Source organism: Carassius auratus, chromosome 23 (assembly GCF_003368295.1).
Source record: "Carassius auratus strain Wakin chromosome 23, ASM336829v1, whole genome shotgun sequence".
Taxonomy (NCBI): Eukaryota; Metazoa; Chordata; class Actinopteri; order Cypriniformes; family Cyprinidae; genus Carassius; species Carassius auratus.
In genome coordinates, this window is record NC_039265.1 from 5,580,292 (window position 1) to 5,599,540 (window position 19,249).

The 19,249-nt window shown below is 35.3% G+C and overlaps 2 protein-coding genes across 7 annotated transcripts in view; one reads left to right on the forward strand and one right to left on the reverse strand.

Annotated features, from left to right (window-relative positions):
* The window catches only part of LOC113041081 (extracellular sulfatase Sulf-2-like), a 140,127-nt gene that overhangs the window by 92,822 nt on the left and 28,056 nt on the right, over positions 1-19,249 (reverse strand). The window lies entirely within an intron of this gene.
* LOC113041083 (uncharacterized) lies at positions 3,727-8,891 on the forward strand. 3 transcript variants are annotated; one of them, XR_003275340.1, is made up of 5 exons: positions 3,728-4,301; positions 7,499-7,567; positions 7,677-7,845; positions 7,925-8,057; positions 8,283-8,891. XR_003275340.1 is itself a non-coding variant. In XM_026199395.1 (5 exons), the coding sequence occupies exons 1-4, from the start codon at positions 6,773-6,775 to the stop codon at positions 8,052-8,054; spliced, it is 990 nt and encodes a 329-aa protein (XP_026055180.1). In that variant the 5' UTR covers positions 5,942-6,772; the 3' UTR covers positions 8,055-8,057; positions 8,283-8,891. The 3 variants fall into 3 exon arrangements, 1 of the variants encoding a protein (XP_026055180.1); XM_026199395.1 differs by lacking the exon at positions 3,728-4,301 and adding an exon at positions 5,942-7,394; XR_003275339.1 differs by having other exon boundaries at positions 3,727-4,301; positions 7,499-7,845.

Consider the following 19,249-nt stretch of genomic DNA (forward strand, 5'->3'; position numbering starts at 1 on the left):
ACCCTAACCATTTACATTTTAATTAATTACTTAAGCCCCTTTCACACTGCCATTCCGGCAAATACAGGGGTAAAGTGTTCCTGTAATTGTTCCCTGGTCGCTAGATTTGGCACTTTCACACAGCCAGTGATGACCCGGGATATGCATGTGCTTTCACACACAACCCTTGAAGATCCCGTAACGACACGTGACATCAGCGTGTGACGTGTAATGTACGAGTCGACAACGCTTGGCACGTTATACTTTAACTGAAGCAAGCAAACGATCTCGGCGTCAGCGCGGAAAGTGAGGAACTAACTGATCTCTGCTTCATTACAGTTTGCACATATGTTTTCGTCGCGAATGTTGATCTTCCTTCAAAACAGCCGGTAAAAGAGTCGCGTGATAACGTGCGTCATCACTTCGATACGGAATTAGATCTGGCTTTTGTTCACACAGCACTCATTCCGGATCGATTACCGCAATGTTACTAGGTCCCCGACCCGGGTTCAATTCGGTAATCAATTCCGGGACGTGGTTGCTTTCACACAGAAGGCGACCAGGCAATGTTACGGGAATATTGCGGGTCCGACGTGCAGTGTGAAAGGGGCTTTAGTAATTAATTGTTTGATTACACTGTGACACCTTAAAATAAAGTGTAACTGAATATTGCTCATTTCAAGAATTAGATGCAGCTTGACTGAATTAGGTATAAACTCCATAAACTCAAGGTTAGCGGATCAACTTTTGCGCATATGAACACACTCCCTACTTCAAACTTTTCTTCTCACAATCCCTTCTGAGGTGAACAAAGTTACATACTCCACAGCATTATCCACAATATAAGTCATTTCTATATTTCAATCTGGGGTGGTTTACAGGATGTTTATAGCATCAGCACCTCCGCCAAAATTGAGAAGATCAGTCATGCTCTGCCCTCATAGTAAGTGGTGGTGGGTGCCATAAATAACAGCTCCAGCCTTTATTGCATCAAAATGCTGAGTCTGTCTTGTTGCTTTTTACATCAGTTCACTCAAACTCAATGATAAATGACCACTTTATTTAGTCTCCAAACCTTAAACATCTGTGAAAAGGCACATCTGAAAACAAATTCAGCTAAATAAAAATGCACCTTCTACTTAATTTCATTTATTTTAACCTTAAATGTGTTTTTCTTTCAGACTAATATACACTCCCTGTGATTTGTAATCTTACTTAATTTGACTAAATACTGACAGGGCATGGTGAGTAATCAGAACGTACCCCAGGAGTCTTCACATGTTAGAGGGCAGCATGAGATACCTTTCCTCAAACTATACAATGTCTTAAATTTGAAAAACCTCAAAAATGAAGATCCCCCTAATATAGCTATGTTCTTTATCCAAGCATTGCATTACAAGTAACCCTCAGTGACTATGATGGAGAGGCCTTCCGTTCCTCAGCACCATTGCTTCACAGACAGGCAGGCAGGAGCCTTCAGGTAGCTCAGAGATCAATATTAGCTCTAAGCCCACTCTGGATGAGCTACACCTGAGACTAAATCACAGCAACACTCACTTTGGGTCCAATCAATATCATGCATCAAACCGTATTCATCACTGATCATTCCCTGCCTGTACTCTGTCATCTCCGACAACTCTTCTTGGAGCTTGAATATCATTTAGCAGGCCTTAATTTAACAAACCCCTTCTTGACTTGCTGACACAAGGAATTTCAAGTAAGACAGAAATAGGAAGAGCTTAAGAAGGTATAGTTATATTTTCTATCTTTTATCTGGAGGTACTGTACTGGAGGTAATTAGCGTAAGTTGACTGGGACACAAAAGAAGAGTTTTGCAAAACCTGAAATCTCGGGGAGTGAAACTGGCAAAAACACATGGGTGTTATCTGTTTTGAAGGTATCATCCCTGTTTGTGTCTGTGTTTATTTATTGTGTACATAACTAAACTCTGAATTAGCACTTTATTTGCTTTCATACCAGGGCATTGTTATAGTAAACTCTTGATTCCGATCCAAGGGTGTTAATCTTCTATAATTGCAGGTTTATGCAGGAGCTCCAGGTTGAACGCACTGTTGTTTAAGTTGGCATGTCAGTTTGGAGTGTCTATAAGATTCTTAAAGGGATAGTCCTCCCTTTGAAAATGAAAATTTTGTTATTAATTACTCATTCATATATAATAATAATAATAATAATAATAATAACAACAATAACATACACACACACACATACACACACACACACACACACACACACACACACACACACACACACACATATATATATATATATATATATATATATATATATATATATATATATTTGGATGAACTATAACTTTAATCTGTGTTGTACGGACATACTTTAATAGCATTTCAATAAAGAAAACCTTGAAATATGTAATATGTCTTTAAATAAGTACTGTATATACACAATGCCATTTTTTATCAATACTTCATAGCAATGATCAATTTAAAGAGTGACAGTAAAGACGTTTACATTGTCAAATGCTGTACTATTGAACTTTCTATTTATCAATGAATCCACAAAAATACTAACACTGTATAGCACTGATAATAATTCATTCAAAATGTACTGATCAACAAATCAACATACTTGAAATTTTTATTTTATTGAAATTAATAGTAATATATACACTGTAAAAAAAAACATGAAAAAAAACGAGCAAATGCATGGCAGCACAGGGTGCCAAACGTTTGCCATTAATGAAAATAACGGTAAAACCTCATGAACTGAAGTAACATGCTTACACAGCAACAGGAAAAAAGAACATTGACCATACAGTACTATAAAATGTTTAAAACGTAATCTGAAATAACATATTTTGTCTGTATAATTGCAAATACATGCATAGACCATTAAATGTAATGGCATTATTTGACTGTAAGTTCACGTAACATGTTTAAACCCTTATTTAATAAAACATGTTTTAACTGTAAATGTAAAAACTTGGTGTAGCAGTTGTTTAACTAAACATGATTTGAATGTAGATATAAATGACATGTTGACAACATTACTTTATAAAGCATGTTTTGACTGTAAACTGAAATCATGTTTTGATCATTATTTAACAGTTTGACTGTAAATTGAAATAACATGTGTTGACCGTTATTTGAAAAAATGAACTGTGATGGACCATAATTTTGAAAGGGATGTACAGCATTTTGATTTTGATTATGGCTCACAGATAATTGTATATGTAGTTCATGAAATGTATGTTATATGTCACAAAAAGTAATTAGAGAAAATAATTTGTATTTTTCCCTCTTTATTTTCTTCTGTTACAGTAGTTTCCATTGTAAATAACAACAATATTAAAAACTTTAAACAGTGCTACAGTACCATCATCTGAACATCGCTTATATGCTTAAAATACAACATTGACAATTCAAATTAATTTCATCATTGCATCTTCCACAAACTACACTTCGAACAGAACAATGGTCTCCAACTCAATCTCCATGTTGATGCCTTTAAAAAATAAGAGAGAAAATGGTTATATATCATACATCACATATCTATATTCATTATGTCTGATCATGTTACTCTTTTTATATGTTCTTGAGTTTCGTACATAAAAAAAAATATTGTTTTTTTACTTCAAAAATTTTTTTGTTCATTAAATATGTAATGCACTTACAAATTGTATGATGGTCCATGACACCTTACTTCTTCAGACAGTTTAGTGATGTGACCTCACCCACTGACAAGGCCAAGGGTGCACTGCAACAGAAGAAACAACGTAAATACAGTAACACTTGTTGATTACAATTTTATATTTAATATTACATGCCAGCATATTTACCCAGTATGATGACCTCACAATGTCACAGGAAATTTCCCCTTTTGCTTTCTATGGTAGACAATTTTTTTGTGTGCGTTTCTGCACTGTTTTGACCTTTCTTGTTAAGTCCCGCCTTACGCACGCCATTGGTCAAACTGCTTCTCAATCATTGGCCTCGGCCCAACGGCATCAGCCAAGAGACAAAGCAGCAGCCTGTTAACTGCAGGTGGCACATCATGGCTCCAAAACAGCGTACAAATACCTCAAGGAAAAAATCTCTGTTTTTGTTTTGGTCGGGAAACGTGCTCATTGACATGGCAAATAAGCTAAAACACGGAGGGGAGTTGGGTTCGCTGGAATATTTACAGGCGTCAGTTTGTTTTCAAAAATCGTAAGTGACTTTGTTAAGTAGCTTTGTGAGTAAACGTGACCGTTTAGGCAACATATTCTGCTGTATGCATGCAATATATTACAGAATGTCAACAAAACAATCATGGACCTCGATGTCGAGTGGTGAAGGGTAAGTGTTAAAAAAAATCTGTTGACGTATCATCCAACGTAATTTAAAAGTTAATTGGCAACAGGTGAATACAATTACAATGGCTAATCACATACGTTTTGAAATCTTATTCTTAATGTTTGACGCAAGTTGCATTAAAAAGTATAAAGGTGTTTCAGAATTGTGTTGTTGTTTTAGAACGTTGCTTTCACAATCATTTAAGAACACTCATATGCATGGACAACGGATTTCATCTTATGAGGTGTGTTACCTTTAACCATATGGATGATGATGTATTTGTGCAAATTTTGTGATTGCTCTCTGAAGACAGTTAAGGGATATGTTAATCATCAAATCGTACACCGACATGAAGCAAATGCTCAGTTTCCATGTTGCTTCCCAGAATGCAAATTTAAATTCTCAAAATACAATGCTCTCAAAGCTCATGTTTATCGCCATCACAAAAGACCACATACTCATTTTGATGATTCGACGGGCACGTTTGTTTGCAACAATACAGACTGTCAACAACAATTTACAGACATGAACAATGTCCTTTCTCATCTCAGGTCACATTTAGCCAAGGGAGAGGTGGTGTGTTGTCCTTTTGAAAAATGTGACAAAAATTTCAGTTTAAGATCAAGTTTCACTGCCCATGTTTCACGAAAGCACAGGACTTCTACATTTGCACAAGTACGGATTATGGATACTTTATCTGAGCAACCTTCTTCAGCATTTTTTGATGTTACTGAGGAGGAGGTTGATGAAAGTGAATTCACTGACTCCCTGACGAAATGTAACGCAAAGTCATTGTACATGAAAAATCTCTGCCTGTTTTATATGCAGCTACAAGCAAAATACCTGGTGCCATCGTCAACCATTCAGATGATAGTGGAGCAATATCAGAAAGGAATTTCTCAGAGAAAAATTGCAAAGAGTTTGAAGTTATCATCATCTGCAGTGCATAATAACATTCAGAGAATCTGGAACAATCACTGTGCGTAAGGGTCAAGGCCAGAAAACCATCTTCGGGCCCTTAGATGGCACTGCATCACGTACAGGAATGCTTCTGTAATGGAAATCACAACATGGGCTCAGGAATACTTCCAGAAAACATTGTCTGTGAACACAATCCACCATGCCATTCGCCGTTGCCGGCTAAAACTCTATAGGTCAAAAAAGAAGCCATATCTAAACATGATTCAGAAGCGCAGGCATTTTCTCTGGGCCAAGGCTCATTTAAAATGACAATGCCAGACCACATACTGCATCAATTACAACATCATGGCTGCGTAGAAGGATCCGGGTACTGAAATGGCCAGCCTGCAGTCCAGATCTTTCACCCTTAGAAAACATTTGGCACATCGTAAAGAGGAAGATGCGACAAAGAAGACCTGAGACAGTTGAGCAACTAGAAGCTTGTATTAGACAAGAATGGGACAACATTCCTATTCCTAAACTTGAGCAACTTGTCTCCTCAGTCCCCAGACGTTTGCAGACTGTTATAAAAAGAAGAGGGGATGACACACAGTGGTAAACATGGCCTTGTCCCAACTTTTTTGGAATGTGTAGCTCTCATGAAATCTAAAATGAGCCAATATTTGGCATGACATTTCAAAATGTCTCACTTTCAACATTTGATGTTATCTATATTCTATTGTAAATAAAATAGAAGTTTATGAGATTTGTAAATTATTCCATTCCTTTTTTACTCACAATTTCTACAGTGTCCCAACTTTTTTGGAATCGGGTTTGTATATGTGTAGGTGTATATGTATACAAATCTGCAGATTTATTGTACACTAGTCAACATTTGAAGAGTTTTGGGTATTGGTTTTAAGACAACTATTATGAAAGGTTTTGATCCTCTTAAAATTTTGACTAGTGTAGTTTGATGGTACAAATCAAACTGTGATGGCACGGGGCCTCAAAACATTGATTTTGGAAATTGCATACATTGTGATCCATACATGTGCCACTGTGGTGATTACCTGGTGCATGAATGGCCAAAACGTCTCCAGTTGAGTCCGCAGCTTATGCCAGCGGAGAGTGAAGACTGTTGTGCATTGTTCAGAGCAACTACAGGGCCACAGTGCAGCAAATCACCAGCAACACGTTACATGTGCCCATTTCATGCTAGTGATTTGTTGCACTGTGGTCCTGTGGTCCCTGTGAAAAATGCACAACCGTCTCCCCTCTGACAATAATGCACTGCGGACATAAAATAAGTCTGTGCACCACTTTAAATGCATACTATATATAGTGGCACATGAACAACCCACAAAGCCCCATGCCATCTCTGTTTGTCCGTTATTAAACTTCAATAAATCTGCAGCTTGGGAATAGGCAATTTTGCCAAAAAATTACAGCTGCATGAAAAGTGTTCATCCTGTAACCTGTGGACATTGGCTTATCTTCTAGGTGACAGTAGCTGTGAAACTTCATTTTATGACCATGACTGGCATTATAGTTTTGATGTTCCATGACAAAAAATGCCAGCAAGTTTTATGGGAAAGTTGCAAAATGGCGGAAGGCCAAGTTGCTCTGAGAGAAGAAAGTCGGTCCGCATTGTTGCTTCTGAGATCCTGGAAGTCAGCAAATGTCCAGCAAAAAAACATGTATCAGAAATAGCCCGACAAATGGTGATTGCATACCCAAAGTCTTTCAGAGATGAGATTAATTCCCAGGTTGTAGGAAGTGGATATGATTCTCTCCTCAAACAACTGGTGTGTAGAATTGACAATTTGAAAAGAGCAAAAGCTATTAGTATACCACTTTGTGGTACTCTAGAAGTATCAACAAAGAAACAAAAATTGTTATATGGTTGTATAAATTCTGATCCACAACTGCTAGTTGGAGAAACATCTGAATTGCAGCAGGAAAAGAAAGAGAAGTTGGTAGTAATGTTTCAAAATAATGAAAGTGATGTAAAGACAATCTATGACTTAATGACTTCTACATACACCCCTCAAAGAAACAGCATCCAATCTGGAAAGGAAACCAAAGATTTACTTGATGAGTGGCCATATCTTTTTCAGCCAGCAGGAATGAAAGCACACTTTAAAGAGCTCACTGGCATTGACATAAACAACAGCTTTGAAGAATCTGCTTCCAGTAAGTTCAGAAGAATATTGGACTACTTTCAATTTCAGTGCACAGAAAGATGTTGCTGCTAACCCATTTCAAAAATGACCAAGACCACTTTCTTGTGATGGTAGAAGACACCTCTGTTCCAAGTGATATATGCTCAGAACAGCTTCCAGCAACACCATGTATAGTAGTGTGTGGTGGGTATTATTTACTATGATCTTGCAACACAATAATTCCTGGTTTTGGGTGATCAGAACTCACATTCTGTTAAATATTATGTCTTACTGATTTTGTGTTTTTTCAAAGGAGAGAACCCACTGACAGCCAGTGTGTACATGGTAGCAGTAGACCAGATGATTGTAAATGACCATCTCTTGAGTTTTACAGAAGCCCTGTATCTGATGTTCTCTCTTTACTATATATTGAACATCAGTTACCCTGTAGAACTGGGAGCCACACTAGAATTCTTGCAAAGGTATTTCATAGACTGCATTCCTTTGGTTAAGAAGCATACAACAATTATTTAAGGATATTGTTTGTGTTGTGTTTTAAAGGTGCATCTTTAGGATAAATCCTCATAAAGGTACCAAGGTGGAAAAGAGAGAGAAAAAGAGAGCGTACTCTGTCAACCCCAGAGTATTGAGTCTGACATCAAAAATTGCTGCATTTGATTGGGGAGAGTAACAGGTATAGAAGCTCTGTTGTCTTGTATAGTAGTGGTAGACTTCATCTTCTGTGTTTATCATTCATCGATGATAAAGTGGACCAAAGGACAATCATTTTTAGAATTAACTCCAATAAATGTGATGTAATTGTCTGTGGCCAAAACTGAGAGTATTTGGTTAAGGCTTGTTGCTGTCTCTGCTCTTCTTTTGGTTTGGGTTTTAATTGTAACTGTTTGTGTCCCCACAGATGTGGTCTTTCAGAAGATTGACATTTCGCTGAAGAACAGGACAGACCGACTTTTTGTACTTCAGTTCAGCGCTTTGTTGCTTAAATCATTTTTATTACCTTGTGACGTGATTAGGATTTAGTTTATATTTATTTATTTGATTGGGACAGTGCATGTTAATGAACAAACATGGAATACATGCATGTAAACATGCTGGATTGTAGCCAAAGGCTAATTTCCATCCGTAGTCCCACGGCTAAAATCACACGGGTCACAAAACATTACATAATAAAATTTACATCTACAGTTAGTACATCGTTTATCAATAAATTAGCTAAAGCCCCGTATACAATATTCACCTAATACTTGAAAATTCATTCAACTTCAAAATTATCAGAATCCAGGCCCAGTGTTTTTGTTTCTTTTAAACTGAACACATTTGTGTTCTGAAACATGCTTTATCCATTTTCTCCATGTGACATGTTCAGGATTATCAGAATTAATGTCGATTTTTTTTTTTTTTTAATTGAACAAATTTGTTTTCTAAAACATGACTTTTGCTGGGAAGTGTTTTTCCATTGTTTGATCTTGAAGGTTTGCTATATAATAAAAAGCTGAAGTTGTTTACAGCAATACTCTGGCTACCATAATTTATTGTATAACATTTTACAAAAATTTGTGTTTCAAGAGTATTTTTAATTAGTTTTTAGCATTACTTCTGTCACACAGTATACAAAGATGTCCCTCTACATTTGGTTTAAATAAATAAATTCACTAGAAAAAGATTATGGCATGAAAACATGTAAGCCCAGATTTGCTAACTATTTGTGGCAGTGCACACTTTCTGAATGTGTCAGGGTTTTCAGAAGACATGATAGAAAGGCATATACAGTGATTATTGCATCTTTATTGGATATGCATTTGTAGGAAATTTCCTTTATGAAAGCGTCCCTTAACCCTTTTTGTGCCTGACCTGCCAGTAATGGTTGCTAATTGCACTTATTTTTTATTTGGTCATTATGGAAGGGAGCTGCTGCAATTCTGTTCTTGCACATTGATAGTTTACTCGTAGAAAACATTCAAATTCATCCTGAAGTTAGTTGTATTTTCTCTGCCAAAAACAATATTAGCACATTTTAAGTTAAGATGCTTGCTATTTACCTTTAATGTGATAAAACTGAAAATCTGTCTTGTACTCTCAGTATGTATAACTTTCTTTGTGGTTAGCAGAACAAATTATTTTATTTTGACTAATGTACACCGAGGAAGTTTAAGAACCACTGGCTTATAGATTTGGCTTTTTTGTGATTAAAACAAAGCCATTTATTTGCAATGAAAATTTAGAAAATGTTTGAAAAGTGGAAATAAAGTGCTTTATTAAGAGAAGAGTGTTTATTAAAAATAAAGTATTTATTGGGTAGGCTTAGGGGTCGGTGTAGAAGGGCTTTTATTCTCACAACAATGTAGCATCCATTTAACAATTTTAATAAATATAATCATTTGCACTCAGATAATTATTGGATCCTGTTAATCTACAAAAATAGTAAGGTGCAACTATCTGCCGATATAGATAGCATCTAATTAGTATTTACACTTACTGCAAATTTGATAATTCTATTTATTAAATGAAAATTATTTACACCTAATGTAAATAGCATTACGTAAAAATTAATTGGGTTGTAGCTCGTTGTCTAGGTGACTGTGATTTTAAATAGGTGTCATTTGTGTTTTAACGTTTAGCTCAAGAATAGGGAAGTTCGAATAGCCTATGTGAATATTACCAACTTCACTAAACTCCTTCTTGAGTTAAGAACTGACCACATTTCTTTATATTTGAGTCCAAGTTCAAACACTATGAAACGCTCCATTAACGTATACGGAGCTCTGAAACACTGCCAGCGGGACATTAAACAGGAAGTGTCTGTCCGAGCTCAAAACAGGTTTTACGTGGGAACGCTAAGTTTCTCGGGTGAAGGCAAAAGATTTGCAAAAAAATTTCCACCACCACGTCCCTTTGAGGGCTCCGTAGTAAATATCATCTACTGCTGGTTACTTCGGATTTTGATATGGAAATCATGACAATTAGCTTACCTTAACAAGGAATGATTTTCCTAAAGTGGTGTAACAAGTGGGTTGGACAGGAGTGTGTGTTTGGATGAGGATACCAATAAGTGAAACGCATACTCGAAATGTGACCTCTTTAACCCATCTCAGTGAGGGGTGAGCACACACACCCCCGGAGCAGTGCAGGGAGCAATTAGGATAAATCGCAACACGCTGGCCGTGAGACTCGAACCGGCAACTCTTTGGTTACAAGCCCGACTCTCTAACCACTAAGCTACAACTGACCCCACAGTTATAAAATTCTCTAACAGCCACAAGAGAAAACTGATGCCTTTCACCATTAACCACAGCGGCAAAAAAACAACAGGTTTTATAAACAACACAGTCCAGCGCCAGATCGCTTCTTTAACAAACGAACGATATGTATGATATGCATAACAACAATAGTAGACAATAGTAGGCTAAACGCTGACTATAAATCAAGGAAACAACATCACCAATAAAGTTTAGAAAAGATGCGCAATTTAACCTAATGTCTTCAGTGGCACGGGCACTAATGTGGAAGCCTCGTTTATTTGATGCTTGTTTCAAAGTCCTTGGTTCGAAACTGTAGTTTATACCTTTTGGTATCACAAATCACATCGAAAAGGCATTTATTTTCAACAAAAATGAAGTAGAAATAAAGTGTCTAACGAGTGTTTAATAAAACACTTTATACTATTATTGCATCCTGTTAATGTACACAATTACTGAGATGCAAACAGAATCTGCCAAAATATAGAATATCTAATTAGCTACTATTTACACTTATTGCAAACTTTCGCGACATTTACATGATGTAAATAGAATATATAGCTATTTGTTTTTAGTGTAAATCACAACTGTTGCTTTTTGCACTTAGTGCATAGTCACTGCCTAATTCAACTGGAAAAATGTAGGCTATATTTGGTGTTAATGTATGCATTTTTAGTGGAATTTCACCGTTCTGATGAAAATGAGAAATGACTGTGAAATTCTACTGGTTTTCTCTGTAAAACTAATTTTTTTTTTCAACTCTGACCAAAAAATATACAGGAATGTTTTTTTAAGGACATGTCAGGATAACAATAGACAACAACTACTGTTATTTAAAGGAAAATGTAATTTTTTTGCAGTAACAAATTTAAATAGTTAAAAAACAGGGAAAATGTACATTAGATGTAAAAGTTAGCATTTTTATGGAATTTCACAGTTCTGGTCAAAATGTCATAATACTGTTAAATTCTACCGTTTTTTTCTGTAAAAATACATTTATTTTTTACAGTGTATATTAGATAGACCCCAAACTTTTGAGTTGCATTGTATGCCATACAGTATGTAGGCTAAATGTAAGATAAATATTTGACTAAGCAATTATTTCATGTTATTTGTTTCATTGTTAAGTATAACATAAGATGACTTTATTCTTTAATTTCAGAATCACAGTACTGAAGTGTCTGAGACCTGGTTGAGTGAGTTCACATGGCGTGACTGTCCCATCCCATAAACATAACAAACATAAAAACATAAAGAGAACATAAATTAAATCCTGTAAACGTCTGGTGTATATAATTTTTTTCAGAGGGTGAGTTCATTAAAAGCCCATACAAATTCCAGTTGCAAAATGCTTTAATCTAGTGTGTGAAAACTTGTCTTGTACTCAAAGGCAGGCGTCAGTCGACGCCTGCCTTTGAAACGACAACCCTGTGTTGAAATGAGCCACAAAAAGTCCAAATCATATCAGATTATCATATCATTAAATGCATTCAAATGACATTCAGCACCAATTTATATAATCCTATAATAATCCCCTGATCTTCTTAAACCCTTCTTTTAAAACATTCTTTCAGAAAATAAGGCCATTTCCTCATCTCCAAACTTGTCAACTCTTGAGCACTATTTTCTGATAGCTGGTCTGGTGTACAAAGTGAGCCGTGGATGAAAGGCTCTCTCCTCACCAGACTGCAGATGTATTAACCTAATTATCAATGATTTGTCTCTTCCTGAGCGGGGCTTTTGCAAGTAATCAATTGGAAAACAGAGATGTCATATTAAAAGGCAATTTATTAACAAGGGTTCAACCTGTGATGCATACTGGTTTGTAAAACATCTTGCTGATGTTTGGGGCATAACTATAGAAGGGGCTTGAATGCAGGGCAGATTGATGATGCTGTTGGTGATGGAGGTCATGACCAAGCACTCAGAGTTAAAGTTCAAGATGATAAAACGAAAAGGTTGTGCCCCTAAAGAAAAACCTTGGGGAATAAACATGACAGTGTGACTTTTCACACCAGTTCCTAGATGGCATATATCCAGTTCTTGTTATTAACAAACAATTAACTATAACTTTCGCCTCGATAAACTCCTAATTTGTTGCTTATTAATAGTTTGTAAGGAACAAAGTTACAATTAGGTATTAGGTAGCGTAGATTAGCGATGTAGAATATGGTCACGCAGAATATGTGCTTTATTATTATTATGTTTTTTACTAATAAACACTCAATATGTTAATAATAGGCATGCTAATAAGCAACTAGTTAATTAGTGAGGATTGGTCCCTATACTAAAGTGATACCGAAATCCAATACTGACCAATATAAATACATATAATAAATAAGCACTTAAATCAGCACCTCTGAGTTTCTCAATATATAATTTTACATGTTTATTGCTGTAATGCAATATTGTGTTGAAATACAGTAGAAAAATACTGTATTATCTTTTGAAAGAAAAAAAAAGTAGTAACTAAAAAATACAATTGCTTCAAATGTATGGAAGGCTGTTTCGACAAAATATAATTAGTGATTTTTTATCCAATAATTTTGACTTTTTCTCTCTAATTTTTCTTCTTCTGAGAATTACAACGTACATACAGTCATTAAATAGTGAGATGTAAAGTCTGAATTTTGAAATACTTTTGAATTTTTTGAAATTTTGACTTTTTTTTGTTTACACATAGCAGTTCTGTTTTTTTCGTTGTTGTTGTTTGTTTCCACCAATAAAAATAAAAATAAAATAAAACAAGTAATTGTGACTTTCTATCGCACAATTCTGACTTTTTCTTGTAATTCAAATGAAATCCAACTTGTAAGATTTAAACTCAAAAAGGCCAGAATTGTGAGAGAAAGATGTTAAACAAATACATTGATTTTAAAAAGCCTCTAAGTAAACCATGAGGTACCAGAATACTAAAATAAAATATAATTTATTTTTGATTTTGAGATGAAATATGTTTTGTGAGATTCACTCAGAAAGTCCACTTCGTTCCTCTCCACACACTCAAGAACACATAATTCCCGATGAAGCAGGTGCATTATTGCTCGGCTGTTTTAATTATACATGAACCTTTGATCTGACTCATTAAAAGGATCAGCTTAATTAAGGACGTTCATACACTCAATCACTCATTTACTCTCTGAAGTATCTCTCTCCATTCCATCAGTCATCTGATGTCCATCTTTATTCTGTATGCACAACCTGCTCACCTGTCTCTCACTCCCGTTAACCCAGGACTGCTGACAAACTCACACAACAAAGCGCTGCCTGTCTGGATTTATGTATGTGTAAAATGGGTGAACTCCCTCCCTTCATACACACAGATTCTGCTGCAGATGGCTGTGTAATCCATCAGAATGTCACAGGAGATATAAAAGGGATTGAAAAGCTCTGGCTTCTTTATTGTTTATTTATTAAAGACAGAGTCCAGAATGACCCTCCTCTTCCAACCCTCTCTCACAGCAACAACACAGCTGAGGGGATCTCACAAAAAATGCCCAAAATGCTTGATAATATTTCATTTTGAAACTAAAAGATATATTCAGTATATAAATTATGTTTCCTAAAGAAAATTCAGCGTATTTTAGGAATATTTGGATTAAAACATTTTTTTTTTTGAAAACTCCCACAAAACTTTATACATGATATATTTACTGAATTTAAAATAAAACTCTGCATTTGAACATAGATTATATAATGATTTCAACCTTCATTCTTTGTTTTTTATTTTCAGTTCGGAACACAGATATTGTCAGGTGTTTGGGGAATGAATATTAATTTTGTCTTGTGACATCCGAACTAACTGGTTATCCAAAAGATGGACGCTGGCAGGAGTCAGACGCTTTTTCTTGATAAAAAGTCAAAGAAACTCATTTATAAGATAACTGTCAAGGTTTGCTACTGTGAGGAGCACAGTGACGAAGAAGAGGAATTCAAACATATTGGCTTTAATCACACCCGGGGAACGGGGAAACACACCTAGCAAGGGATGACATACAGTATACAATTCCAGACAAAAAAGAACAGAATGGGCTAGAACTCAAATAGGGCAGATAATGAGGTGCAGACAGGTGAGGAGGATAACTAATAACAAGGAACACCTGCAACTAATAGAACTAAATGGGGACAGGAACAGGAAGGACCAAATAAGGGCAAGGAAGGCACATGGGGAGCAAAACACAGACAAAACAAGGAAAAAAGTCTGATAATAACATCCCCACAAGTTTGATGGTAGTTTTTATATATACTAATGGTATATATATATATATATATATATATATATATATATATATATATATATATATATATATATATATATATATATATATATATATATATATGTATATATATATATATATATATATATATATATATATATATATATACATACATGAATGAATTCTAATGAAACACTTTGTCACAAAAATATATTATGCTCCTTATAACAGGCTTAATTTTCTTAATCCAAAATATGATTTAATATTTTTTACTTTAGATTTAGGGGAAATAATGACCTGAACACGTTCTTCAAAAGATTCACTTCTGAACTAGTAATAGGGGACGTTGCTGGCGGGGTGATCTAAGTGACTGGGAAATAAGTCTTGCTGAGACCCCTGGGGTGGCTGCTATTCCTGGTGGATACATCTTTCTCTCTCTCCCTCTCTTCCACACTCTTGCTGATATAATGGCCTTAACTACTGCCAAAAATACTATGCTCACTATCACACCCTAAAGGGGGGCTCTCTCTCTCTCTCTCTCTCTCTCTCTCAGACACACACACACACACACCTGCAGCCAAGGCTCAGTGGATTCAAGTGGATTGTTTACAAAGACCCAGTTGCTGCAGGGTTGTGCAAAGTCTACATACTCGAAAATAAATCACCCAGACACTTAGAAGAAGAGACAGACAGAAAGAAGTGCTTCTTCATGGTGCCTATACTAAAAAGTTACAGAAATAGTAATAAATAGCTTTTTCAAAAAATGTAAATGTACTCTTTTTTTACTTATCCAATAGAAAACCACCTGGTTACAGAACAACTGCAGTTACAGCGTGTGGGTATATTTCATATTTAGATTTGTTATTCATTAATATTCATATTTATTTAATTAAAATTTTATAAATGTGTTGTATGCATTGTATCTCCATTTGTATTGTGCTCCAAACAATGTGGAATAAACACGATAGTGAGACCTTTCAGACCAGTTTTTTTAGACGTGACTAAGGGGAACAAAATATAATGTATTTTACAAAAAATATATTTTCTTGATAATTTGGCATCATTAAAGAAAAAGAGTGCTTGGGAAATTATTATAATATAATTTAAAATCTTTTGTCTTGTGCTCCAAAAAAAATGTAATGGAAAAAAACAAAATATTCAAAAATTTTTTTAGAAGAATAAATATATACACAATATATATTGGCTTAAACAGTTAGCTTTATAATAAAAATAACACATAGTTTCCCCTTATTTAGCTACTTGTGCGTGTGAGATAGACGACAGGTTGTCCAATTGTGAACTCTAAGTGATCCACTCAATCCCCCAGCAGCCTCTCTGCCTCTGGTCACGGGCTGTGGCGTTGCTGTGGAGACAGGCCATGTACTGTATATGATGGATGATTGGTTTCCTCCCATGTTGCCCCTGCACAATGCTGTTACTATGATAAATGGTACCCTAGGTAACAAATCTCTACACGTCCTTATGGCAGCGGACCACGGAAAAAAACAAACAGCACTGCGGGATGGGTCACGGCCCCTCCTCTCATCTCACACACTCAACTATACAGGAAACCACACACACACACACCAATAAATAACTGCAGGACACTCACTGAATTCAATCTAAATAAAGAAGCCCAGTGCTTTGTCTGCAAACAAAAAATAGTGCTGTTTTCAGAAAATAATCACCCACAAACCGAAAGCTTTTGTCGCTTTATTAAAACACACATTTAAGTTCTCCTAAAAACGTGCACACTGTTCATCCCACATCCTCCCACATCTCGCCTTTTGCTGACACACTCAAAGGAGTACTACTTCTAATGAAGTTTTCTCCAAAAATAACCTTTACAAATAGAATGATGGATTAGCACTGGCTCTCTACTGGGATTTTCAAGATTACACGTGCATAATTTTTTTTCAGAGTGTTAGATTGGGTACCGCTATCCACAGAACACGTGCCTAATTAAGGAAAGGGGAATGACCTTATTAGAAAACATGAGTCCATCCGCCAGTCACTGCGGTGTAGAGTTTGACTGACAGCTCAAACTCACTCCTACGGGCAATTTACCAGCTTTAAAGAGCCGTGGCACATCTGATGTGGAGGTGGACGGCAGACAAACAACAAGAACTGTCCTTGTGACTATTTTGTTTTTTGTTTTTTACAAAAGAGAAGGATGTTCCTTTGACACCAAAAGAAAACAAGTACAGTGACTCATGTCTCTGAAGAAGTTATTTTTACCTTCCAAACCAACAAAAGGAAATAAAAAGAAACAACATGGAAACATGTTTAAATGTGCCAGACATGGAAATTATTTGTATAGGTAGCTCAAAAACAGCTATAAATGGCCCATTCGGACTAATTTGGTCTTAAAGCCCTTCTTACAGTTTTTCTCAGTCGCTTTGGTACATTTCTCTAATCATTCTTGAGATTTGCAAAACAGTAAGTGCATTTCTCAAAACAACTCGTACAAATATCAAAACACAATGGATGACCTGCAAAAGCCAGTCTCTTGCTCAAAATCCTTAGTTCATCTCTCAAAAATAAATATCTGTGTCAATGAACATGTCAGTGCCATCAGAATGACAAGTCCTTGTGTCATAGTTTACGGATAAGACAGTCAAATTGCTTAGTCATGTTGTCAATTTAACAGTGGAGGGATGTTCTGATGTAAACTACTGTATTGAACAGTATGCCATATGCTTATGTATGCCATATATCCATTTCAAAACTACACATTTACACATTACTGTTTGTGGGATGTTGATTGAAAGAGACTGGATAGAATTCCCAGTTACACTTTTACTAGTGGTCTGACCAAAAAAATAAAAAAATAAAAAATACTTTTACAATGCCATTGTGATATAGAAAAGGAAATATGGGAACAAAGATGAAAATAATTCCATTTTCAGAATTTGTAACTCTTGTGTTGTCCTTTGTCTATACAGTATAAGCTTTCCTACTGAAGATTCATGAGATGAACCTTTGAGCTATTTCAGAGAAATGGTTTATCATTGGTTTATCATCTACATTCTCTTCATTAGTAAAGATTCACTTGCACAATTCATGCCAAATTGACAAAACATCTAATAATAGTGTGTAAAAATACAAATAAAAAGTGTGCTTGGCAGTTTATGACAACTAGATTAACCATTTTGCATTTAATGACTTATACGATGAACTAAAGACTAGATGTTTTGAGGGGTAAGACTGTTGCACAGAAAACTGTATAATACATTTTGAGCAACATGACATTAGCAACTGATAATGTAGGAAACCGCAGATAAATGTGCGTAATCAATTGCATGAATGTACAATAGCAATCGCAACTTGTTCAAAAGAATGAGAAACTGGTTTTATGATGTGTATTAATGACTAGATGATGTGGAGGTTGTACAAGTAGTTTTGAAAATTTCATTTCTGTTTTGAAAAATGCACCAAAGTGACTGAGAAAAACTGTAAAACTTAATATGAACTTTTTTTTTTCATTTTGCAGTACAAGACGTTTTATAGAGGGCCGTCGGAATGACAATGTGATGTTTATTATGACAATTTATTACTGAAGTTAAAACAGACACCGTGTGATTACGTTGTTAAATGTTGACTGCTATTAGTGCATGTTGAGTTGTGATGCTCATGCAAGTGACAAGAGTTCAATTTTGGCTTAATATACCATTACTCTTAAAAGCTGTAAAATAATAAAATTAAACAATCCAAAAGTAAATTAGTCTAGAGATAAACTCATTTATACAGTTATAGTCACGCTTTTAAAAAAAAAATTAATAAAAAGATGTAACAATAAAAATGAAACAAAATAAAAATATAAATGTCTAGAGAGAAACTCATTTATATAGTAGTAGTCAAACTATTTAAAAATAAAATAAAATAAAAAGCTGTAACATAATCAAATTAAACAAAATAAAAATACTACTGAGTCTAGAGAGAAGTAGTCAAAAGATCAAAAGACAGAAAGATGGACAGACAGAAAGACAGTCAGACAAATGATCACAACAACAGCAAGATATGTATCAGTCTGTCACAAACTAAGACTGTCAGCCAGTGAAAAAAAGATCACATCTTCCATGTACCGTTGTCCAAAGTTATTTTTGTTTATTTTCTTATTTCTTGTTTGTCGAAAAAAAAGAAAGTATACATATACTTATTCACTTAATTATTTTACCAATCTTATTTTGTTTTATGTACTATGTAATTGTTTATTCCTTATTCATATAATGTACAATGCTTTGGCAATACTGTGCAAGTCATGTCAATAAAGCTCCTTTGAATGTGAATTAGACAGACAAAAGATTGGAAAGACGGACAAACAAAAAGACATACAGACAGAAAGACGGACAAACGGATGGACAGACAGACAGACAGACAGACAGACGGATGGACAGAAAGATGGACAGAGA

What these genes read in the sequence shown, in the direction of transcription:
- LOC113041083 (XM_026199395.1), top strand. Translation starts at nt 6,773, where the DNA reads ATGCCAGCAAGTTTTATGGGAAAGTTGCAAAATGGCGGAAGGCCAAGT. An exon ending in CTTTGAAGAATCTGCTTCCA is followed by an intron (nt 7,395 to 7,498) that starts GTAAGTTCAGAA and finishes TTGTGATGGTAG; the next exon opens with AAGACACCTCTGTTCCAAGT. An exon ending in ACCATGTATAGTAGTGTGTG is followed by an intron (nt 7,568 to 7,676) that starts GTGGGTATTATT and finishes GTTTTTTCAAAG; the next exon opens with GAGAGAACCCACTGACAGCC.